At 42.9% G+C, this 26,545-nt stretch overlaps 1 protein-coding gene across 6 annotated transcripts in view; it reads right to left on the bottom strand.

The window, feature by feature from the left end:
- The window catches only part of LOC127430622 (cell adhesion molecule 1-like), a 486,388-nt gene that overhangs the window by 27,757 nt on the left and 432,086 nt on the right, over positions 1–26,545 (bottom strand). For 4 of the 6 annotated variants that reach the window (XM_051680514.1, XM_051680513.1, XM_051680515.1 and 1 more), the window contains one exon: positions 23,834–23,908. The exons of 1 other annotated variant lie outside the window; for it this stretch is intronic. In XM_051680514.1, the coding sequence (XP_051536474.1) occupies positions 23,834–23,908 (75 nt within the window). Of the gene's footprint in view, positions 1–17,199; positions 17,240–23,833; positions 23,909–26,545 lie in introns of all 6 variants that reach the window. One more of the 6 variants, XM_051680518.1, reaches the window with a different exon arrangement.

The raw sequence follows: 26,545 nt of genomic DNA, 5'->3' as shown, positions 1-26,545 counted from the left end.
AAGCCCGGTTCAGTACTCGCAGGTCCAAGATTGGCTGCAACCCACCGCCTTTTTTCGGTACGATGAAGTAGGGGCTGTAAAACCCTTTCTTCATCTCGACTGGAGGGACAGGTTCTATCGCACCCTTCCATAGGAGGGTAGCGATCTCCGTGCGCAGGGTAACAGCGTTTTCGCCCTTGACCAAGGTGAAGTGAATACCGCTGAACCTGGGCGGGCGCCTGGCGAACTGAATCGCATAGCCGAGTCGGACGGTCCGGACTAACCACCGCGATGGATTGGGAAGCGCAAGCCATGCGTCCAAATTCCGTGTGAGGGGGACCAAGGGGACAATGTCGTCAGACGTACCGGCAGGTGGGGCCTCGCGGCAGGGTGGAGCGCGAGGTGCCACAGCACGTCGTGGCTGTGCTGAGTCTAGGGACATCGAAGCACTTACCTGGCTCCTTGTGACCACCCCCGGAACAGCCTGGGACGGGGGAGGAAGAGGCCTGTCCTCACGTCACATCGGGGGTGGATTTGTGCCACAGCTGAGCGCTCAGGGGCGGAAAGGGCACCACTGGAGCGCCAATCCTGCAAGAAAAAGCCCGTGGACGGTAGACGTGGTGACGACCATACACACCGGGTATGTGACCCAGGGAGGAAGGAAGCCACTCTTTTGCTGAACTGTTGGGTACCGCAGCCACTTGGGCGTGCGGCAAAATCAAACAAAAAGGCAACAAAAGATTTTCCTCCCAGCCCTCCACCGGGGGATGGAGTGGTCTTTCTACCAGCTCCACGTGAGTGGGTTCCCTCTTCCCTGGGTTGCCCGTCTCAGGGGCGCTTTGAGGACCTCCATGGGTTCTTCGGCGCCGGCTGTGAGATGGGTGGCGTCGGATTCCTGCGGTGGTCTCCACGCCGGGGCTGGGCCGGAGGGGTAGGCTGCGGCAGAGCCGGTGCAGTCACCGCAGGGGGATTCCCTTGGCGACGAGCAGACAGGGTGCGAGGTCTTGAGCTGCGCCGGGGCAGGATGTGCCGGATTGCTTCCGTCTGCTGCTTTACCGTCGAGAACTGCTGGGCAAAGTCCTCAACGGTGTCGCCGAATAGGCCCGCCTGGGAAATGGGGGCAGCAAGGAACCGTGTCTTGTCGGCCTCACCCATCTCGACCAGGTTGAGCCAGAGGTGGCGCTCCTGGACCACTAGTGTGGCCATCGTCCGCCCGAGAGACCGCACCGTGACCTTCGTCGGTCACCGAGCGCAGTTCCTGCATCAAATCTGGGGCGGAACTACCCTCGTGCAGTTCCTTCAGTGCCTTGGCTTGGTGGACCTGCAGGAGAGCCATGGCATGCAGGGCAGAGGCGGCTTGTCCAGCAGCGCTGTACGCCTTAGCCGTCAGGGACGATGTGAGCCTACAGGGCTTGGACGGGAGCTTAGGGCATCCATGCCAGGTGGCGGCGCTCTGCGGGCATAAGTGCACCGCGAGCGCCTTATCCACCGGGGGAATCGCCGAATAGCCCCTGGCCGCCCCGCCATCGAGGGTAGTGAGAGCGTGGGAACTGCGGAGTCGGGGTCGGGCAGTAAAAGGTGCCTCCCATGACTTCGTCAGCTCTTCATGCACCTCCGGGAAGAATGGCACTGGAGCGGGGCGCGGCTGTTTTGAGCAGCGCTGCGAGCCCAGAAACCAATCATCAAACCGCAAGGGTTCAGGGGAGAGCAGAGGGTTCCACTCTAGCCCGACACTCGCGGCCGCCCGGGAAAGCATGTCCGTCATTTCGGCATCGGCCTGTAACTGGGCGACCGTCCCCGAAGGAAGAAGCCCAGCTGAGGCTTCTGCGTCCGACTGGACAAGCCCGCTCTCTGATGCTGCACTCGAGAGCTCATCATCTTCGCGGGCCCCGAACAAGAAGCCAGACTCGCCGTGCGACGAGCCGGCGAACTCATCTGGTAGCCCGATTGGCAAGCATGCTGGGGAATGGGAGGTCCGCGGGGGGATACCCGGCGGAGGCGATCCCATTGAGGTCCCCAAATCTCCCCCAGTGCTAGCTCATACCCGTAGGTAGGAGGACCGAGGCGGGGAGCCGCTGGGGATCAACAGCTGAAACCTCCACAGGGTGAGCAGAATTGCCAACAACTCGAAGCAGTTGATGTGCCAATGCAGTCGCGGCTGCGTGCCCGTTGCAAACAGTGCCCCAGCCCATTTTGGAGGCATCTGTCGTGACCACGACACACCTGGAGACCTGCTCTAGGGGAACACCTGCCCGTAGAAACGAGAGGTCAGTCCAAGGGCTGAAAAGACGGTGACAGACCGGCGTGATGACCACGCAATGTGTCCCGCGGTGCCATGCCCATCTGGGGACTCGAGTCTGAAGCCAGTGCTGAAGCAGTTTCATATGCATCAACCCGAGTGGGGTGGCCACCGCTGAGGATGCCATATGCCCCAGGAGCCTCTGAAAGAGTTTCAGTGAAACTGCTGTTTTCTGTTTGAATGCCTTCAAACAGGCCAGCACCGACTATGCGCGCTCGTTCATGAGGCGTGCTGTTAAAGAGACCGAGTCCAACTCCAAACCGAGGAAAGAGATGCTCTGAACCGGGAGGAGCTTGCTCTTTTCCCAGTTGACCCAAAGCCCTAGTTGGCTGAGGTGTGAGAGCACCAAGTCCCTGTGTGCACACAACATGTCCCGAGAGTGAGCTAGGATTAGCCAATCGTCAAGATAGTTGAGAATGCGAATGCCCTCTTCCCTTAAAGGCATCTTGAATGGGAGTCTGTGTAAAGCCCGGTTCAGTACTTGCAGGTCCATGATTGGCCGCAACTCACTGCCTTTTTTTCGGTACGATGAAGTAGGGGCTGTAAAACCCCTTCCTCATCTCGGCCGGAGGGACAGAGGGTAGCGATCTCCGCACGCAAGGTAGCAGCGTTTTCTTCCTTCACCAAGGTGAAATGGAACCTGGGCGGACGCCTGGCAAACTGAATCGCGTAGCCGAGTCGGACGGTCTGGACCAGCCATCGCGACAGATTGGAAAGCGCAAGCCACGCATCCAAGTTCCACGCAAGGGGGACCAAAGGGACAAGATCATCGGACATACCGGCAGGTGGGGCCTCGCGGCGGGGCGGAGCTCGAGGTGCCACGCCATGTCGTGGCCGTGCTGAGTCTAGGGACATCGAAGCACTTACCTGGCTCCTTGCAACCACCCCCGGAACAGCCTGGGATGGGGGAGGAAGAGGCCTGTCCTCGCAACCCGTGGAGACTGTCACATCGGGGGCAGATGTGTGCCACAGCTGGGCTTGCAGGGGCGGGGAGACCACCGCTGGAGCGCCAATCCTGCAAGGATTCAAAAACCCGTGGACGGTGGTCGTGATGACGACCGTGCACACTGGGTATGTGACCCAGGGAAGGAGGAAACTACTCTTTTGCTGAACTGTTGGGTACCGCAGCCACTTGGGTATGCCGTGAAACAAAAAGGCAACAAAAGATTCTCCACCCGGCCCTCCACAGGGGGATGGAGTGGTCTTACTACCAGCTCCAGTTGAGTGGGTTTTGTCGACCCTGGGTCGCCCGTCTCAGGGGCGCTTTGACGACCTTCGTGGGTTCTTAGCGGCCGACTGTGAGAGGGGTGGCGTATGCTTCCTGCGGCGGGCTCCACGCCGGGGCCGGGCCAAAGGGGCGGGCTGCGGTGGAGCCGGTGCAGTCACCGCAGGGGGACGCCCTTGGTGATGGGGGCAGCAAGAAACTGTGTCTTGTCGGCCTCACCCATCTCGACCAGGTTGAGTCAAAGGTGGCGCTCCTGTACCACTAATGTGGACATCGTCCGCCCGAGAGACTGCGCCGTGACCTTCGTCGCTCGGAGAGCGAGGTCGGTCGCCAAGTGCAGTTTCTGCATCAGATCTGGGGCGGAACTACCTTCGTGCAGTTCTTTTAGCGCCTTGGCTTGTTGGACCTGCAGGAGAGCCATGGCATGCAGGGCAGAGGCAGCTTGTCCAGCAGTGCTGTAGGCTTTAGCCGTCAGGGATGACGTGAACCTACAGGGCTTGGACGGGAGCTTTGGGCGTCCGTGCCAGGTGGCGGCGGTCTGCGGGCATAGGTGCACCACAAGCGCTTTATCCACCGGGGGAATTGCCGTATAGCCCCTGGCTGCACCGCCATCAAGGGAAGTGAGGGCTGGGGAACTGAGGAATTGGGACCGGGCAGTAAAAGGTGCCTCCCACGTTTTCGTCAGCTCCTCGTGCACTTCCGGGAAGAAAGGCACCGGATCGGGGCGTGGCTGCTTTGAGCAGTGCTGCGAGCCCAGGAACCAATCATCGAGCCGCGAGGGTTCAGGGGAGAGCGGAGGGTTCCACTCTAGCCCGATGCTCGCGGCCGCCCAGGAAAGAATGTCCGTCATCTCTGCATCAGCCTGTGACTAGGCAATCGACCCCGAAGGGGGGAACCCAGCTGAGGCTTCTGCGTCCGACTGGACAAGCCTGCTCTCCGATGCTGCGCTCGAGAGCTCATCAGCTTCGCGGGCTCCGAACAAGAGGCCAAACTCAGTGTGAGACGAGCCAGCGGACTCATCCGGAAGCCCGATCGGGGCAGACGAGCGTGCTGGGGAATGGGAGGTCTGCGGGGGGATACCCGGCAGAGGCGAACACATTGGAGTCCCAAAATTGTCTCAAACCCGTAGGTAGAAGGACCGAGGCGGGGAGCCGCTGGGGTGGCTTGCTTTCTTATGAAAGTAAGCCGCGACTGCAATGTTGCCATGGTCATGTTCTCGCAATGAGAACATGAACCATCCACGAACGCTGCCTCCGTGTGGGTTGCGTCCAGACACGAAAGACAGTGATCATGACCATCTGAAGTTGAGAGGTAACGACCGCAACCAGGAATAACACACAATCGGAAAGGCATCTTTAAAAAGACGCATCTTTAAAAAGACATTCTGTGTGTGACGCTCTTTTAGAGAAATATACTCTTTCAGAAAATATACTCTCTTTTTTTCTGCCGAAGCGCCCAGGGGCTTTCTCTGCAGTGCACCAGTGCAGAGGAGGGAGAAGCCGCGAAATGTGCCATCAGATCCAGCAGAGGTGAATGAACAGTTGTGAGAATTCAGCTCAATGAGCTTGACCGTTCGACTCCAAAGAGAAAATCTGAATGAGTGGTTGCATACCAGCTCCTTTTATACCCTTTTATACTGTCCGGGTGAGTGGCAAATACCACTCGCCAATTTTCATTGGCCTTTTATCAAAGACCAGAGGTGTTTCGGGCTCCCAAGAGTGACCCCTAGTGTCACTACATCGACACAACGTCGAGTGAGTGACAGATAGGGAAACTGTGTTAAAATGTAAACCAGGTCAAAATGACCTGCAACAGCACTGAAGAGGTAAACTATGTGGTGAGCTGCTTTGAAAAATATTGCAGATCATTTTCAAAAGGCACAGACAATTACCGCTGCACCCCAAATCAATGTAGCAGGACCACAGCACTCTCGATAAAATAATAACAACATAAAGTGACCTTTTCAAATGCTTGCCTTTCTCACAGACCTGAGTTAAAAGGAGAATGCAGCAAATTAAAATCACATGAAATAACTATAATTCCCCAATTCACATTATATATGAGATATGAATATGGCATAGGAAACTATACAATTTTTTTTTACAGCTTTACCACTATCATAAAACACATTTTTAAAAATGTTGATAACCTGCATTACTGCTTGAGGTAATTAATCTGATATGACATAGGAATCGAGGCATCCTTTCTGCTTTGAGCTGATGAAATACCCGGACTGAAATATGGAAGTGAACGCATAAAATGAGGAATGTGAACCCTTATCCTGGTGCATTACCTTAGGGCAGAGAGCACTTCAAACACACCAGGAGAGCCGTGATGCAGAGGTATTCGTTATATGAAGACACATTAGAGATGTCAATCAACTGTAAGGGCAACACAAACTTTGCCCTTAATGCACAACTTGCTGTCTCTCGGCTCGATTAGATAGGATCACTTTGATGGCTTTGATGATTCGCATTCAGTTGAGTATTCCTCAATATTTATCAGAGATTGAAAGAAAGAAGTGGTGAAGATGGTGCTCAGAATACCAAGCGCACTTAGTAAGGGTAGATGAGTAAGGAGCGTTCCCTGGATCTAAAGGTAGAGATCAAGAAATCTTCAAAGAATCTGGTTGCTTTTGGATGCAGATATGCTTAGGAAGACTTTCTTTGTGAGCCATAATGTATTAAAGCTAAAGTATGTAGTTTTTCGATGTTAAAATACTTTCTTGTTTCCCAGCTTAATATGCAGAAATTAGCTATAAGTTTGCCATTTTAGGTTGATTTCCCCGAAAAGTGTAAACACTGTGGTGCTATCAAAGAATTTCTCTATTAGTTTGAGCATTCCAAACACCCTGACACTGTAAGATTGGCTGAACCAATGGTGTGAGTTTGGGGTGGGATTATCTGTTTCTGACCAATGGGGTGTGATCAGGGAACCTGTTTGAAAACAGTAATTTTGCAAAGTTAGTTATTACTTTGTCATTAATCCTATGTGACCTTCAGTACACTAAGTACAGGGGTTATCTCCTTGAAACCTGGGGTTACATCCCTGGCCTTTATACAGAACTGTGCCCTTTCCTAGGTTTGATCCTGGGAGCTATGAATGCATTTTAAGTAGAGGGAAGTATGTGAGGGGCTCTTAGCTCTTAGCCATTGAATCTTTGAGAGAAAATCATATAGCAAAGAAGAAGTGAGAGGGCCTTTCTAGCAACTCCTGCTGTTAGGCCTTTAGGTAAATACCTTCAGGTGGTCAGGAGACCCATATCAACATACTGAGTGTTAGAATGCTCTTTTGGTCTCAAAATAAACAACCCTCTCCATCATTAAAGGCGTCCATTGGGCATAACAATACAGCAAGTCCTTTAACATTTTCATTGAAAGAACTTCTCAGCATACCACTGGTGTTAGGTCCTTCAAATGGGTTTCCACCCTCTAAAAAATGTAAGACTTAACACTGCACTTACTACAAACACAGCAAGCCTTTGCATATGTCTCGAGCTGCTGTGCTCTTGGGTGGAGATGTAGGAAAGTGAAATATTATAAAAAATTAACTGTCAGTCTCTATAAATGTGGGCACAAAATTCTTGAGGCAAACGGTTCAAGAACAGAGTGCTGGGATAATGAATGTGCCTACAAATAAAACAATCAACATGAGCAATAATATCTTCAGGTTATAATTTGACATTAAGAGGGAAGTGGAGGGTTTCCATCACCCCTCCATTCCCACCAGGCAGATGATTTGAGCATGTTCTTGCAGAGAAGGAGAAAGTATGAGGGACAAAACAGAGCTGTCCTGGTTATTTACTGCCATCGAGGGACGTAAAAAAATGGGGGATCTGTTCCAAAATGAGTATTACAATCTTCAACCTGTCCTCCAACTCTCAATCATCAGAGGGGCCTCTGGAAGCCTGCTAAGCCCATTACTGGTTCAAGCAGAAGCCCTTCAATAAGTCTGCTGATGAGCAATGGCCTTCCCCTCTTGCGTCTGGCCCTTTGTCTCAGTCTGGGTCACCTGAGGTGCTGTCCTTGCTTACATCAGCAGCTGATATCAGCGGAAATGACAATAGGCACACAGCTTCGTGTCTAATTGCGACAGCTTTGTGTGGCACAGGAGATGACAGTGGAACATGCTCTCAGTGCCCAAGGGAAGGGCACAACTGCTGAATCTCAGCAGCATGCAGCTTTTCATGGCAACTGGAGGTAAAAATAAACTAGAGCGATATGCATTGTGTTAAATCTATCAAGCAATTAAGGCTTAATTAAAGCTGTTTATGTAAACACGAAAATAGTGTTTAAGAAAAAGTCTTGCAAAGCATTTTTACTTAAAGTAGTCAAATATTACACTAATGCATGGTTCTCTGTAATACTTGATTCTGACTGGTCAATCGCACCATCCAGCGGTCTAATGTTTCAGAATAATGACCGCACATCTGGGGATATTGTGTCATTTATAAGTGATATATACTTTTCATGATCTTTACAAGTAAGCTTATAAAATAATTTCATTTAAAATCAATTTTTCATGTCCGTTTATTTATTTATTTGACAAACAGTCGTGTAATAAGCGGGACAATGAGCAATCTGACGGCCTTTTTCACAAAATTAACACCAACATAACTCTTAAGCAAACCAGAGGTTGAATTCAGCTGTTTCTGGAGACTCTGGTCTCTTTCTTCTCACATAATAACAATTTCAAATCAAATCAATATTTCATGTCCATTTAATTATTTAAATGGTAAGCACCCATGTAATAAGTAGGATAATCTACAGTCACCTTGTCATTATTGCAAAATAAACCCCTTCAAGTTTAATTTTGTTGACTTCATTTTGTGATAATGACTGGCTGACTGTATATTATCCCTTACATAGCCAACATACTGTAGCTTTAGAGCCAACAATTACATACAACCTTTTGTTGTTAAAGAAATATCACACAAGCAAGAGTGGTATTGTACTAAATACAGGCCTTCAGAATTTCTACAGAATCCCTCAACAGTGCAAATGAATGAGCAACTAAAGTCAGATTGTCAGATTCATCAGCCAGTCAGATTGATTTATTTGTTCTTGGTGGGTGTGATCTTTAGGATATGTCCCGGTCGAGGCCTTCTAGCTGGCCGTGAGTGACGCAATCACGCTTTAAGTGATGTACGTAATTTGGAAGCGAAGAGGTGAGATCTTGCTGACGAGTCAACTGTCATCACTTCTGCTATCGCCATTGAGAATGAGATCCTTATGGATTTTAAAACACGAGATGTTCTGAATGACTGAATGATGTTCTGTGTGATTGCTTAATTTATTAAACAGGAAAGGAGGACTGATTTTCACTTCAAGTAAATTGGTAAGTGCTTTTTGCATTGTTTAAAAAAAAAAAAAAAAATTATGAATAGTTTTATTGAGATTTTTGTTAATGAAATTCCAACAGAACAAAGCAAAATAAAAAAAAATAAAAATAAAAATAAAACAAACAGCTCAGGCAGACCTTAAATGCACAATTCTCAAATCAATTCTTAAAAAAAAAACTCAAAGAAATAGATAGGTTACAGGGGAAGATACATAAACATTCACAGGAATAGGCTTCTTGTTTTGAGCCATGTTTTCAACAAAAACATAAGAATCGTCCAAGGTGAGAGAAACATAGTCCAAATAGGGTGTCCATATCTGATGAAATACGTCTGTAGAAGAATGTAATAAATATGTCAAAAATTCCATTGGGATGAATTCTTTCACAAGGTTATGCCATTTTTTAATTGAAGGAGTTTTCTCATTTATCCAGTACATCAAAATGTTCTTTCTTGCAGCAAAAGTTAAAATACTGAAAAGTCTCTTATGATATTTATTCAAAATACTACCAGCGTGCAGACCTAGAATAAATGAACAAGGATCAACATATATATTAATTCCCAGAATACTGCCAATGTGGTCTGCAATTTTCTTCCAAAACAACTGAATTCTGTGACAAGACCAGATACAATGAATATAATTACCAACTGATGTTTTGCATTTTGAGCAGTAGGGGGAAAGTTTTGGGTCCATTTTATTTCTGATATAAGGGGTGATGTGTAGCCGATGTATTATTTTGAATTGAATAGCACGTTCTCTATTACACACTGATAATCTCTTAGCATGATCCCAGACTGAATCCCAATCCTCGCGGGAGATATTTACTGCAAAATCATTTTCCCACATCTGTCTAAGATTTTCTGTCTGCTGGGAAGGTCAAACTCAATGTAACATATATATGAGATATTTTTTTTTGTCTTGTGTCTTTTAGCAATATTTTCTCAATTTCAGACATAGAATTATCGGTACACAAAGTGGTCTTTTTGCCAATAAAGTCCCTTAGCTGCAAATACCTGAAGAAATTATGTCTTGACAGATTAAATTTAGCAGACAACTATTCAAAAGACAGAAGCGAGGAACCCTCAAATATATCTTTCAGCCTCACAATACCTAAAGAATTCCAGAGGTTAAACCCAGAGTCATCAGTTCCAGGAGGAAAATCTGGATTATTTTGAATTGGTGTAAGAGCTGATGTCAAATGAAACATACCTTCTAACTTGCACGACTGCACCCAGGCTTTAAGAGTGTTCCGTATGACCGGGCTATTATATAGAGTTTTTAACTTTTCAGGATTGCTAATAAACAAAAGATTCTGAAGAGGGCACAGAGATTGCAAGGCTTCAAGATCAAGCCAAATGGAACCTGGATCATTCTTCAACCAGTCCACCACAAAACGAAGCTGACACGCCAGCTGATACCATCTGATATTGGGAACATCTAGACCACCCTTATGACTAGGGAGCTGTAGTTTGTTCATTTTCAATTTTGGTTTCCTTTTACTCCATATAAAACAATAAAGCCAGCCATTAAGCTCCTTAATAACTTTGCTAGAAAGTAAAATAGGCAGCATCATCAAAGGATACATTTAACAAGGTAAAATGTTCATTTTGATTATAGCAATTCTTCCCAACCATGATACAGGAAGAGCATTCCACCTCTGCAAATCGCTATGATTTTCTCCAGAAGAGGAGTAAAGTTACTTTTAAATAAAAGTTGGAATTTAGGGGTTATATGAAGCCCTAGATAGGTAAAACTTGACATGGAATATTTAAAAGGGAAAGAGGAGAACATTTGTATTTCTGAAGTGAGACTGCCCAATGGTAAAGCAACAGATTTTGTAAAATGTACCTTATAACCAGAAAATTCCCCAAAGGAGTTTATAACATCAACCAGTCATGGAACTGATGTATTTGTATCAGACAAAAATAGCAGAATATCATCTGCATAAAGTGAAATCTTGTGTTGTCTGTCACATATTGTAACCCCTCTAATCAATTAATCATATCTAATCGCTTCTGCCAATGGTTCAACGGCAAGGGCAAACAACAATGGCGAAAGTGGGCAGCCCTGCCTGGTGCCCCTACCCAGAAGAAAATGTTTAGATCTCAGGCTATTAGTGCAGATGAAGGTTTATTGTAGAGCAGCTGCACCTACCTCAAAAACTTGTCCCCAAATCCAAATTTCTGTAAAGTATAACATAAATAGGGCCACTCAACATTATCAAATGCCTTTTCGGCATCTAATGAAATAACTAAAGTGTCAAGTTTTTGCTTCTAGATATTAATATAAGATAGTGAGATATTAATAATATTTAAAAGCCTTCTGACATTATGGCTAGAACTCCTTCCTTTAATGAAACCAGTCTGGTCCTCACAGACTAAGATTGGAAATACTTGCTCTAATCTAAGTGCAAGTATTTTGGATAACAATTTCAAATCAGAATTGAGCAGTGCTATTGGCCTGACAGTCCTCTGGATCCTTCCCTTATCAAGGTTTTCAGATATCAGACTCTCTAAATGAATCAGGTAATAATACTATTTCAAAAGAGTGGTTTAACATCTCAAAAAGGGGATCCAGTAGGACATGATGGAATTCCTTATATAATTCAGAACTTATGCCGTCTGGGCCCGGTGCTTTACCGGCCTGTAGACTCTGAAGATCTTGCATAGCCTCTTCTCTACTAACTGGGGCATCAAGAAGTTCCCTATAAGCTTGTGGGAGTGTTTTCAAGGGTAAATCATTAAAAAATGAATACATTCGTTCTGCGCCGTCAGCACATTGCTCAGATTTATATAAATCAGAATAAAATTTCCTGAACACATCATTCATTGAAGGGTTATCAAAATGTAATTTGCCAGACGTGTCCAACACAGAGGTAATTAATTGTTGTTTTGCCCTAACCTTTGTCAACTGAGCAAGATATTTACAGGGTTTGTTACCATGCTCATACAATTTCTGCCTAGAAAATAAAAAAAAAATTGTATTAGCTTTTTGTGTTAACAACAAATCCAAAGAAGTCCTAATGTTAAATATTTTTTCAAGTATTGTAGAATCTGATGTCGCATTAAATTCCTTTTTAGCGTTATCCAGTTCAGTTTCAAGAAGTTTCTGTCTTGCCAATTGTCTGCATCGCTTGCTAGATGAGAATGAAATAGTCAGCCCTCTAATATATGCTTTGCAAGTTTCCCATACTAAAGATGGGCTAACTGAACCAGTAGAGTTAATTGTAAGAAATGTTTTAAATACTGTATGAAAAAAGGAGAGAAAAGTTGTATCCTTAAGTAAGCTAGTGTTAATTCGACATCTTTTGGTTCATTGTGGGACTCCCTGAACTAATATATCTAAATATACAGTGGCATGATCTGATACCAAGATGTCACCCAACTTACAGCAAGACACTGATTGCAAAAACAGCTTATAGTAAATAGTAAATTCTTGTGTGACATTTATGTGGGGCAGAATAGAAGGTAAAGTCCTTTTGTGTGGGGTTTAAAGTTCGCCAAGCATCCAAATAGTCCAATATTTCACAGATAGCTACTAATGCCTTTGACTGCTTAGTATGAGTGGGATTTCTAACAGGCCATTTGTCCATCAAAGTGTCCATCAGGCAGTTAAAATCCCATCCAATTATAAGTGTTTCTGTGGGATATACAGAAAATTTAGCAAGGGTTGACATGAGAAATTCAGGAGAAATGTTTGGAGGAAAGTACACATTTAGCAGCGAAATCTCTTTCCCATAAAGGACCCCACTAAGATAAACATATCTACCAAATCAGTCTTTGTCACTCTTTAAAACATTAAAAGGGATGTTCTTATTAATAAGTATAGCAACTCCTCTACTGCTAGTTGTGAATGATGAAAAAAAGATTTGGCCAATCCAGTTGTGTTTTAACTTTAAATGTGCATCATCATCCAGATATGTTTCCTGTAGTAGAGCAATATCTACCCTTTCCTTAATAAGAATAGACACAACCCTCCTTAATTTCAGTGGCCCATGCAAGCCCCTACCATTCCATGCACATATACTTAGTTTACTACCCAACATTAATGTATAGAGCAAATACAGAGATATGGAACTGCTCCTCCCTTTAGATATATGAAGTAACACCTGATGCAGTACTCAAGTGAAAAAAAGCCTGCCTGAGCTTCAACAGTGAACATTATAGCAACTATTATACAAAAAGAAAACAGTGAACTCAATACATTTAAAAGGGGTATTTCCCCCATAACAAGGGGAACGATGTGCAATAACAAAGCGCTGTTCAGCACAAAACTAGGCTCCTGCTGTACAGCAGTGCAAACCTCATGGAGAGTATGGCTACTTGACATACACACACTGAACAACTTAAGTAACCACTTTAGCGCAACCTACCTCACTCATTAACAAGTTAGAGTACGAAATCAAACCTACAGGACAAATATTACTTTTGCAACATACCATATAAGGTAGGCGGGAAACAAAACGGTCCATTAAGTTATTTAGGACCACTTAAGACCATCTGGTATAGTCCACTTCCATTCAAGAGAAAATGTTCCCTTCGAATTCAATTTGTCGAGTCAATAAAGGCCAGAACCTCCTCAGGGGACTCGCAAACTTTACTAACTTTACCGATGGTGACTTGCAGTTTAGCTAGGTAAAGCATGACATACTGGGCTCCCATCTGCTGTAGCTTTTGCCGCACAGAACTACTTCCGTTTGCGTTGAACAGTTGTGGAAAATTCCTGATAGAACGATATTTTACTGTTGTTGGACATCAGATCTCCTTTTTGTGCCACACATCTGCTGGAATCCACGACCCGCTGCTTATCCTAAAAGTTGTGGAAGCGAACAATAAGCGGACGAGGCTTACACCTGGCATCGCCGTTCGGCATAGAGATGTGATGAGCTCTCTCCAGCTTAAGCATCCCCGACTTAGTTTCAATGCCGAGGAACTCTGGGATCCAAGTCTGAAGAAACGCGGTCGGGTTAGAACCTTCAACATTTTCAGGCAGGCCAATGATGCGTAGACTTTTCCTCCGACCTCGATTTTCTAGATCATCCAAGTGTTCGGTGAGTGAAGAAACTTGGCACGCGAGAGTCTGGAGCTGCGCGTTTGCTGTATCGACTGATGACTTGACCTCAGCAATTCTGTTCTGGGCTTCATTAAGTCTGCCCGTCATTTGCTCAAGTTATTGCGAATGGGCTTGAATAGTCTGCGCAAGCGACCCCAGCTTATCGTCAATCACCTTTGTGATTTTCTCAGTCATCTCCTGCAGCGCCCTGGATAACGCTGGATCAAGCTGTCCAACATCATAACTCGTGTGCAAATCTTCGCTAACCGCGTCCGCGTGTAGATCCTTTTTCTCAAGTTTCTTAGCTGGTTTCTGCATTTTCACAAAGAATCAGGCCAAAAAGTTTCTAATGAAATAGTAGCTCAGTTTGCATTGCCAAAATTGATTAAATTACATACTCAACTGATTGAATGAGGTATTCCATATTGAATGAGGCAGGAGCATCAGCAAAAGCGTCCACCTCTCATGCCGCCATCTTGCCCCCCCCCCCAACTTTTTGCATTGTTATAGCAACATCAGGAGTTTTCTAAGTGTAAATTAGGCTGCTTGAGCATTCAGTGTCGGATAAAGTTTTGAAAAGTACTGCGTTCCATTCAACTCTTAAAGTTGGATTTTACAATTTCCTACTAGGAAAAGTGCAATGGAATGCATTTTGAAGTCATAATTACAACCTGTAGGCTCGTGCAGAAATTCTCAACTGCCGAGATGCAGGGGCATGATGTCACACAAACATGTCGACACTCAGGGAGATATACAAAGTAAGTTATAAACATTCACTATATTAAGAAATATTGATAAATGAGTTCGTTTCCACATTACATGATATTAAAGGTTGTTTAACAAATGCCTGCTGCAGAAACTGGTGTATAAAACATTATAATCTCTTTTGATAATTGTAAACCTGAAGCACAAATGCTAGCTGCAGCCTTGTTTATCAGTTGGGTTGCTAGGAGACATCTCTAATGAGACACAAACACCTGCAAAGTTAATGGGAGCGCTGCAGTTTTGTTTCCTTAAACGTCATCTTCCGAATATCGGGGAATGGAATGCATTTATGGTTGGAGATATCAAGTAGGAATATCCCACATCCAACTTGAATGGAACGCAGCATAACCGTGTACCCTGACGAAACAAAATTTATTGCAAACAATATTTAAATCGCAAATATTATTAGATATATTTTTCCAGGTATTATAGACCTCCTTGGTAGATTCATATGAAAAATTATGATTTTTGAAGTTCATTTCACAAAACAGTCATGCTGCAGTTAAAATTAGGCTTGCTTGAGCATTAAGTGTCGTTTCAAGTTCTGACTTTCGTGCGTGGACGTGTTTTTAAAATGTCAGTTGGTATTATTTGTTGACTGCCACATAATGTATGATAGGCATAGCATCTTATTCATTGTGAAACTGTGTTTTCTTAATGGCATGAATTGCACTGAAGGCCTAGACTTAAAATGCACGGCCTGTGGCTGAGCAACATGGCTGTGATTCGGAGTTGGGGAAAAGGCTGTATAGGACAAAAACTTTATATTTATTAACTTGCACTTTAGACACAATATATCCAGCTAATTTGTCTTTTTTTTTTTTTTTTCTCAGTTAATAAGAACAGTTCAAAATAAGCCATATCAGGATCAGCACAATGATCAAAAAACAAGCGTGATACAAAGAGTGAAGCATCACAGTGCTGTTACATTAAATATCAGCACTCCTGCAATGCTGCTTGTCCAATCAGATAAAAGGACTGGAACTAACTGTTATATAGTCTGTATCACATAGTCACACTAACAAAAGCCATTTGGCTATTTCTGCTTTTTGCATCCGTGAAAAAGACGGCAGGTGAGGTCTGCATGCTCAAATTAGATATATTCCACATGTTGATGAATATATTCATTCTGTTTACTTTGTAATTTGCATTTCATTGGCAATTTTTGTCCATGACAGCTCTCATGCTTTGTCAACACAATAAATAGTCCAAATAGGGAATAAATTAATGACAGTTCTGGCAGCTAAGCACATTAAGCTTCTGTTTGAATATGCAAATGACTGGCAGGTTGTCTGCGACAATAATGAACAAATCCATAAGGTTTACTTTTTTGTTACATGCCTATTTATACAGTATGTGTGTGCATGTGTGTACTTGTGGCTTGTCTCGCTGAATATTCTCAGCCTTTATTCCAGCCTATCTCCAGTTTGCCATCATAGAATGTAATCATGGCTGCCATAACAATATACCTCTACATACAAAAGACTTCTTTGGAGCATTTGTGTGTATGCATGATGCTAAGTGCAATAAATTCTAGGGGGATGGTCTCCGTGGGTTGTGTATCAAAGCACTGCAGTTGTTGTTTTCCCTGTGGTAATGCAATTGACCTTTAGTGAATTAGCCTTTTCTCTGCCAGCGATCTCTCTTTGTCTGGCTTGCATTCTGCTGCAGGAATCAGACAGGGAGAGAAATGGACTTCTATCTTAAGCTTAAGTGCTTTTGCTGGGCAATTAATTTGTTCAATTCCAAAATCAGTTTACCAGATGGTGTTTATGCAATTTAAGCCCTGACAAAAGCGTTCGTTACTTGCTAAAATTAACTGGATGCCGACTTCATTTATGGCCTTTCATCAATTACATTAAAAGGCACTGAAAATCTTATTCACTAGAGTTTTATTAGCAAGGGTAAGCATGTCATTAATAACATATTTGCTCTGTTTAAGGTCACTATTGTTTTTGCAGTGGCTTTTGTTTCGTCCAGTTATTCAGAATATGGTGTTTGATTTTTAGTGGTACAGTGAAGTTAGTTTCAGTGAAGATTGACTTTATATTCCAGTGGTCATGTTACAGTGCATTTATGTAGAGTTGGAACTTTTCGGAAGCTACTTGTAATTGCACTATAGTAATTAATTAATATTAAATGCAATGGGCCCCCAAAAAGCACTTGGACATTTCAGCCACACTTAAAAATATATGAATGTCTTTTGTGTTATACAACAAAAAATATCAATTTGAATTCATTTTAAAGAGAAACTTCCGCCAGAGGTGGGGTGAACTGACTTCATACCATCCATCCACTAAAAAAGACTGGCTGGTTAAAAAAAAACAAAGGCTCAGAAAAGAAAAATTAGTTCTGAGGAAAGCTCTACAATCATTTGTTTACAGATGCCACTTGGTTTGATAATTTGTATCTAATGAAATGTTATTCAGACCACTTTAAATTGTGACTTAAGTTTCCAAGATTGTCCAAATACGGGGCCACTCTATGTGTAGCACCAACACTGTAATACAAAGTGTTACCGAAATACTCTTTATATTTACATGAACTTGCTGATGGTTGGTCCCTGGTCATTTCTGTGGTCTATTAAAAATAGAAAGGGAGGGAAGAAAGAGAACAACAGTGAGGGACAGAAAGCTCTAAAATGGAAACTTTGTATCTGAGCATCCCATTCATACAAAGCACTCCACCGTGACTGATTTAGGTATTTTGGGCAGTTTAAAAAAAAATAAAATAAATAATAATAATAATAATTTTGGAGAGGACTACAAAGAAAACACAAAGATCTCAGAAAAATGAGGACATATGAGGACTAAATAACACATTCAGAGTGTTCATTCAGGCTTCCCTTTTCACTGTAGCTCAAAGTCACAGATAGATAGACAGAAAGATGAAGAAAGAGAAAGAGAGTTTAAGAAAATATTTGAAAGGAAAAACGAGAAAGGAGAAACAGAAAAGTGGGGGACTGAGAGAGGGAGGACAGATTAACAGTGTTGTCAGACACACACACAGAGAGAGAGAGAGAGAGAGAGAGAGAGAAAACGAAATGCCTGATCTTTGATCAAATTTGCAAAAGCTTTGTGGGGAAAAAAAGAGCTCTCAGAAATATCGATAAACATCCATTTCTGAGCAGTGTTTAGCAGAGAAAAAAGGCAATAGAAATAGAAATTAATGACATCTGTCCCCATTGCGTATGGTGGCAAGCAAGGCCCCTCCATTTAGCCATTTATTTTTTGGTGTAAATGGCAATTTAGTCATCTCTAAATGTCACCTCCTGAAGCTATGGAGCACTTTAGCCTTGCGTTAGGGCTTTAATAGATTTTTTAAAAGTGCAGTATAGCCCATTCTATTTCTCTTATAGTCAGTTTATCAAAAATGTATTAAATTTCTAAGTGGCCTCCACCTCTGTGCACTGATAAATTCATGTGCTGTTACTGAACTATTCACATCCACCCAGAGGATAAATGAAATCAGAAGAAGTGAGCTCTATGGCTGCTTAGGGCCCACTCTTTCTATTGAAGAACATGGGCATAATAGGATGCACTTTAAGGGAAAAGCATTAAAAATGGCCTGATATGGCAACACTACAGGTTTATGTGGACTTTGCTTAAATTAGTTCAAATTTACTATATAGTCTAGACAAAAATTTTTTTAATAATGTTGACAAATTATACAGATGTATAATTTGTCAACATTATGAACAATTTTGAACAGCACACTATATAGTAAATGTGAACTCATTTAAGCAAAGTAAAATCAGACCCATGAGTGAGGTCAATGTGCATCAACAGGTTAAGGAAACTCTATCTGAAACCAAGGTTTTGCCAAGATAATTTCATACAAACAATACAATATGATTTTAATTGAATAATATTTTTCCTATTAGGGCCGTTTATCTAAACCAGTGCCTGAGTTGGACCTCTGGAGGTTTTCAATGTGCGCAGCAGGCAGCGGTGTTAACAAGATTCATTCACCTTGTTAATGAAGAAAGAGGGTGTGTCTCATTAGTATGCGTCATCAGTTCTTTCATTAACCACATTCATGTAGCCTAAGCACGGCCGATTAATTTTTCCAGCCCTTTATAGATTCTCTCAAATCATCCACACAAGCCCATCCAAGAATTTGATTGCTTGCGTAGCTGGGAGCCGCTCTTGCTCGGTTTCGTGAGTACACAAAAGCGTAGAGCCACATCTCTACCAATCTGAGCACTTTTCACTGTAATATAAAGCCTTATATTGCCTTGAGGAAAGAGGAAAACAGAGTAAAACGATCTCAATTGGTTCCTTCAATATCACAATCATTACAGGCAGAAAATTACATCAGGGTCTCTTTTAGCGATTGAAACCAGCAGCAACATTGATTTAGCTTTCCATCATCTGGGGGCCGTATTAGCTTTTGTGTGCTTTTTAGGTTGAGTAGAGTGGATTAGAGTAGCTAATGAGCTTGCTGTGGTCAGTATTGCAGGGGCATTCGTATCGTTCGGACACAGAGCCAGACCCTGCAATCAGAGTTTACTTAATTATAATATAAGAAGAGGTTCAAATGAACCCGGCGCATAAAAGCAGAAGTAAATTATAAATACTAAAACATTGCGATATGCCAGGGTTTCTTAGCATGGACTGTGGCCTTGCACTACATTTGAGCCGATAGTTCTGATTATTTAAGGAGGTTGCTATTAAAGGGGTAATGAATTGAAAAATCAAACTTGCCATGATATCTTGACATATAAGAGTTCATAGCACTATAAAAACACTGTAAATTTCAGAACCGAAAACTTTGTTAGTCCAAAAAGGCTTTATTGAAACCAAGGTGCCAAAATGGCTTGTTCTCTACTTTCTCCTCACTAATACATCATATTATTATTGAGGTATTACATCAGCACAGGACAGCCTCTGCATAAACAGATCAATGCCTACTATATTGTCGACACTGCTTAGGCCCACCCATCGGGAGCAACAGGAGGTGTCACAATGGCCACGAAGATGTCAAGACATTGTGCAGTGCCAGGTTGTGGGAAACTAGATTTCTTGCATTTGCTTCGCAAGGATCCCAAAATTAAGAAAGAGTGGCTGACATTTATTTTTAATGAAGTCCCAGATCAAACAAGACACAAGACCGAGGCAGAGCCAGTGGGAGTGAGGACCAAGGAGACCAGAGCAGATCAGACAGATGGGCAGGAGACCAAAGAGACCAGAGCAGATCAGGCGGACGGCCAAGAGACCAAAGAGACCGGAGATGACCTCAAGGTGGGGACAGGGTCAGGAGTCCTGGTAGGTGGCCACAGGGCCGAGACAGGGTCAGGAGGCCTGGGAGGCGGCCGCAGGGCCGAGACAGGGTCAGGAGGCCTGGGAGGCGGCCGCAGGGCCGAGACAGGGTCAGGAGGCCTGGGAGGCGGCCGCAGGGCCGAGACAGGGTCAGGAGGCAGAGCTGCTGTAGGAACAGTCACTGGTAAGGCGGACGGCGCCGCTGGAGGAATAGACTCTGGGGGCGGAGCCGCTGGAAGACTCCGGGGGCGGAGCCAGGAGGGGCTCGGCGAAGGCAGGCGGAGCCAGGAGGGGCTCGGCGAAGGCAGGCGGAGCCGTGGCAGGCTCGAGGGGCGAAGCCGTGGGAGGCTCAAGACAAAGAGTCCTGGATGACTACTGTGAATGACCTCTGTGATCGTGGGCATGGGTGGAGACTCGGGAATGACCTCTGTGGTCGTGAATACTGGCGGAGACTCGGGAACGACCTCTGTGGTCGTGGGCATGGGTGGAGACTTGGGAACGACCTCGGTGGTTGTGAACACTGGCAGAGACTTGGGAACGACCTCGGTGGTTGTGAACACTGGCAGAGACTCGGGAACAACCTCTGTGGTCGTAAACACTGGCTGAGCGCTGGCTCGTTGGCCGTGGCAGGCGCTGACAATTTGTGAGGTAGGGTCTTCATGCCCCTACGCACTGACATCAGTGGCAGATCATTCAACTTGGATATAGGGGCCATGGAAGGCTTCGAGACAGGGGCCGTGGAAGGCTTGGATGAGGGAGCAGAAGATGCAAGTTTTGGCCCGGGGTTCCCGCCATAATTCACTGTGTAAAGGGATCCGCGAAGTTCCAGAGCCTTCTCCACATATTCGCAGAGCATCCAGTGTGGATTAGCTGGAGGCATCAGATCCTTCGGTGCACTATTCAGACCAGTCCGGAAGAAAACCACCAGAGAGCAGTCAGGATAGTGCACTAAATTTGCTAGTTATAAAAACTCACGGACGTGATCCTCAACTGGATGGTCCCCTTGCTTCAGAAGCAAAATTTTGACAGCTGCTAGATCCATTTTTGGTCAGTCTTTTTGTGACGAGGCAGGCGAGGAATGAGGATCTAAATGAAGCTTTAATGAAAGCAAAAGATGAACAAAGTAACTCAGAATAAAAGGAAACAAAAACACGGGAAACCAGGCACAGAACATGACAACACGTGAAGACTGACAAACTAACCAGGGGAAACAAGGGCTTAAATAAACAAGGGAAAACAAGGAACACCTGGGGAAACAATCAGGGAACAAGGAACACCTGGGGAAACAATCAGGGAGAACCAATAATGAAATAAAACTACAAAGGACTACAAAACCTAACACAGGAAACAGGAACGGGGAACTAAACAAGAATTTCAACATAAAAGTCTAGACAAAGACAGGGAATACATGACAACTATATTGGACCCGACATTGATGTCGCAACAAACAAGTGTGAGTATCCATGTTAATTGTTTTGCTTCATATGTTACAGACTATTAGATGTGTACTGAGTATTTGATTTGATCCTAGTGATTTTAGATGCTTGTGTATTAGTTTTAATGCACAGGGATCTCTAAGCAGCATATATTTTCTTGTTCTGTTTGCATGATGGCACAATTGCCACAGATGCACCTAAAGAGTGTTGATATCAATATATTTAGACAATCTCATTCCTTTTTAATGAAAACATGACTCATTGTAATGAACAACGTATGCGTTTGTCACTACACTGCATATATGATGAAAGATGATTATATGATGACAAACACTGGTCAGTGTATCCTGTATATGTTTATATGTTGCACAGTAAGTGTATACTTTCACAGTTATAAATGTGATAGCACCATGTATTTACACTTTATTTGGTATTGTAATGCATTACTCAGCATTTGTAAAACACAGAAATGTTTCACCATTGGAAAATGCCCCAACTATGTAACACACCGTTGTGTCGTGTCTTGGTCTAAACAACAATAAAAGTAATACCTATTACACAAATAGACAAGTAAATTTCAGTGATTACTTACCACGCTGTCACAGACTGCAGTATCCGTGGTGTTTGTGGAGGGGGGTTAATTTTCTTCAAATTCAGGATCAAACTCTGGCTCAAATGTTGTATTGTCATTTTTTTAACCATCCAAAGTTTTCAAAACAACCCCACATGCGTGTAATGGCGGCGGCGTTTACACTTATCCACATGCAAAAATGTTACCCAATCACAGCAGTGGGCGTTTACACTGAAGTCTTCAAGGACGCACGCCCCAAAAAATGGAGCTTTTGAATCAGAGGCACAAAAACTGGATAGAAAATGACCAATTATTCCTAAATTATGACTACTTTTAATGAAAAAATCAAACTAACATTATAAGTGGACCTCAAGGAACATTATAAAATAAAATAAAAATCCAATTCATGACACCTTTAAGAGTTTTTTGTACTTACAGCAAAAACAACATCTCATGACAATCAAGATACAGTAGTTATATAGAAGACCTCAGTAAATGTTAAAGCTCTAGGCTAGTTTGCATTTCTGCGGCACCAAATGGAATTTCAAAAGTAATGACTGTTTCCCAAATACTCCAACTGTCTGACAAACAGATACTGTAGTCCCATACCAAACTCATGCCATTAGTTGAGCCAATATTGCTCTGTCAGGCTGGTCAGGATGCTCAAACAAACAGAGCTGTGTTTTGATAGCCCACAGAGTTTACAATTGAAGGAGAAATCAGCCTAAAATTGCTTACTTGTAGTTGTCTCTGCCTATAAGGCTGGGACAAAAGAAAGTATTTTAACATTTAAAAAAATTACACACTTAAGCTTTAAGGGATAGTTCACCCAAAAGTTTTAATTTGTCATCATTTACTCACCCTCCAAACAACGTTCCCTCTAATTTTGGTTGTTGCTTAAACTATTTTATAAAAATATTTCATAAAATGTTTAAAATTTTTTTCCAATACCAGTGAAATAAACTATACCACAGAAACGGAAATTTAATTTGAAGGTGCACTCATTCATTGTTTCCTCAATTTTGAAACATATTTATAAAATCATGACCACTCACATGAGATGAGGACTCTTATGTAGTATCTTATAAAAGCTGTTTTATTCTACATGGGGCATGGGCGCCCTCATGGGGGCTGCCATTTTAGAATCACATGACCAGCCGAATGCTACTCGTTTAATCTCAGTAACCTTCTTGTTATTGGACACTTTCACTCTTGGATTAAATTAACCTCTTAACTGGCAGACCCACCTGAGGGACGGAGTGGACACAGCTATTATAGGGTTAACCCTGAACTATAAAGGGTTAACCCTATAATAGCTTAGTCCACTCCGTCCCTCAGGCGGGGCTGCCAGTTAAGAGGTTAACCCTTTAACAAATGTGATAATGCACTATTGGATACAAGATTCAATTATAGAATCTGAATGGACTGGTTTTTGGTATAATGACACAATGTTTATTATTATCATTATACCTGGATGTAGTTGGTTGAGCCCTAAATGAGAAACACGAACATGAATGAACAAGCTCGTTCCAGTTTCAACTTGGCCACAAAGGCTCTGCTGTCATTGTCAGCCCACAGGAAACATAAAGGGGGTTCTGTAATCCCTGCACCAGACAGGCCTGGATACAGCCACAGATCCTGATAAGATTAGCCTGCTAAAGGAGGGAAACGAGCTAAAATTTGAGAGAACTGTGAAGGGAGCCAGATCTGACATGTGGCACTGACAGCACTGCGAGCTCAGCCCTGGCCTGGTCTCATATGGGACACGGTCCTCTCGTAATCAGCAAGAGAATCTTATCAGGCCTGGCTAGCTGCTGGCGGTCTCTATCTGTCGCTCTCTCTCTCTGTCGCTCATCCACACACACATGCACACAGGTAGGGCAGGTGGATGGAGGTCATACCATACCTTGTATGATGTCTGGAGGGGGAGTAGTGGCAGAGATGGTGGTGGTTGTGAGTTTAGGGGTTGTGGTAGGGGCATCTAGATGAAAAAACACACACACACACACAAAAAAAACATGACATACGGGGAAAATCAGGGAAAAACGAAACCAAACATGATCAAATCAACAATAATGAGAAACATATCTGTGTTTGTTGTGTAGTATGTGTGCACACCTATCTAATTTACATTAAATTAATCTATAAACTGTATGTTATTTATCAAGCATTACTACAAAATGAAATATTTCTCTCTTATGATGTCATTACACACATTGATTATGGCAATAGTACTGACAAGTGTGTTCTTGAGTGTGTCAAGTGGAAACATTGACTGTTCATTTTGTGTTTCTGTGTTTGCAAACTTGAATAAAATATTATATAAAATATAATATAACAATTAATAAAAAGGAACCGAACAAAAATGAAAAGGACATGAGGGAATGATGATAATAATAACATACAAAACAAAAAACAAAATGCAGATAAAAATCATGTTTCAAAACTATGACGAAGCAAGGACACGGGGTAGTTGTCACATGGGGAAGTTAGATTATATCTCAGTAACTTCCAAGATTTTTAGTCAAAAATGGCATAAATGCTTGTTTTCTCTAGCTGTAATTTTGTTGTGACTTCTAGTTTACAACTGACATAAATTAGAATAATATGTGTGAATTCAATCCTCGCCAAAATATCAATCCAAACAAAAATATCCATGTCATCACATTATTTTTTATTTTTGTAGGGAAAACAAGTGAACACAATAAAATGACACAGGTACTCTTTTAAAAAAGGATCAACTATATAATTACACAGGAAAGGTTAAACTTTGTTCTCAAGACAGGGGTATTTTTCATGAATGTCAGGTTGACAGCTTGTCACATACTTAAGACAAGTTTTCTCATGTGATTTATATGTTGTAGTTTTATACAATTTAATAATTACAATATCATTTGGCCAAAACAATGGTTTAATATTTTTATATGTTACCTATTTATTTATTTATTTATTGCTAATTCATGAACTGTTTTGTGTTTCCTAATTGTTTGAATGCTTAAAGCCAATAAAGAGTTGTTTAATGATAGACCATTTAAAGCGATAGTTCACACAAAAATGAAAATTCTCTCATCATTTACTCACCCCTCATGCCATCCAAGATGTGTATGCATTTCTTTCTTCTACAGAACACAAATGAAGATTTTAAGAAGAACATCTCACCTCTGTAGGTCCATACAATGCAAGTGAATGGTGATCAGACTTTTGTAGCTCCAAAAATCATATAAAGGAAACATAAAAGTAATCCATATGACTCCAGTGTTTAAATCCATATCTTCAGAAGCAATATAATAAGGTGTGGGTGACAAACAGATCAAAATGTATGTCCTTTTTTACTCTAAATCACACTTTCACATTCACTTCAGATGTGAAAGTGAAACTAAACAGGCACCAGATGTGACTTTCAGATGAAAAAGTGAAAGTGGAGATTGATAGTAAAAAAGGACTTAAATATTGTTCTGTTTCTCACTCACACCTGTTATATTGCTTCTGAAGATATGGATTTATCCACTGGAGTCATATGTATTACTTTATGTTTGCTTTATGTGATTTTTGGAGCTACAAAGGTCTGATCACCATTCACTTGCATTGTATGGACCTACAGAGCTGAGATATTCTTTGTATTCAGCAGAAGGAGAATTTTCATTTTTGGGTGAACTATCCCTTTTAAGTCAGGCATTGTGAAAACTTACCCCATATAGTGTGATCCACTATTAAGACAGTTTGTCACAACAGGTCGATATGAATTAAAATAACTTTTTTTTTTTTCTGGGCAAGAACAGTAGAAATGTTCAATAAATAGCTTTTTTAGGTACTGTATGTGCCTAAATGGAATTTACTTAAAAAACAAACAAACAAAAAAAAAACCTTCCTATTCACTGTATTTAAAAGTGTGACAACAAGCCCAAGACTACTCTTTATGTCCATGCCTACAAATGACCATTGCAATGCCACACTGAAGGCATACATTCTCCAGTTTGTTTTTTGCATTTTCACACTTCATTAGCTGCTTTTCCTTCCTACTATCTACTAACGTTGTTTCTGATTTAGCAATTTAGAGTGTGGAGTGCTTTACTCAGTACTGATAGGAACCAGAGCCCGAGCTGGCCGTGACAAGTTTGGCATGTTTGATGTCGGTGAGTTAACCCAGCGTGAGGTGATCAGGATTTTTTATGGAGAGACAAACAGGCAAACATTAATGGAATGAGTAGAATGGGAAAGGTAGCATGAAACGGAAGGGGGGAAAGCGATGTTTCTCGTGAGATAACAGGCGTGAAAAATGACGTGGCCCGCGCCACTGTTTGCCCAACGCGTCCAGACAGATCCCACTGTGTTAACATCTGTGGTGGGAGAAATTGGCCTGCTCTCTCCCTTGCCCGCTTTGTTGTCTGTGCTCCAAAAGAGCTTGGTGGGAGCCCAGAAACACTTCCACTCTCTAATGATAAACATCCAGCAGGATGAAGCACAGGCAGAGAGAAAGAGAGTCAGAGTCTGCCTCCATCTCCTATGCTGATACACAGAGATCACTCAGAATATGGCAGCTGTGTATTGCATGTCACGCTCTGGCACTACAAGGCTTACCGATGTGACAAATGACTGAAAAATGAGACTACCATGATGA

This window comes from Myxocyprinus asiaticus, chromosome 40, assembly GCF_019703515.2.
Source record: "Myxocyprinus asiaticus isolate MX2 ecotype Aquarium Trade chromosome 40, UBuf_Myxa_2, whole genome shotgun sequence".
NCBI lineage: Eukaryota > Metazoa > Chordata > Actinopteri > Cypriniformes > Catostomidae > Myxocyprinus > Myxocyprinus asiaticus.
Note: the sequence above shows the minus strand (reverse complement) of the source record. Positions and strands in the feature narration are given on the sequence as shown.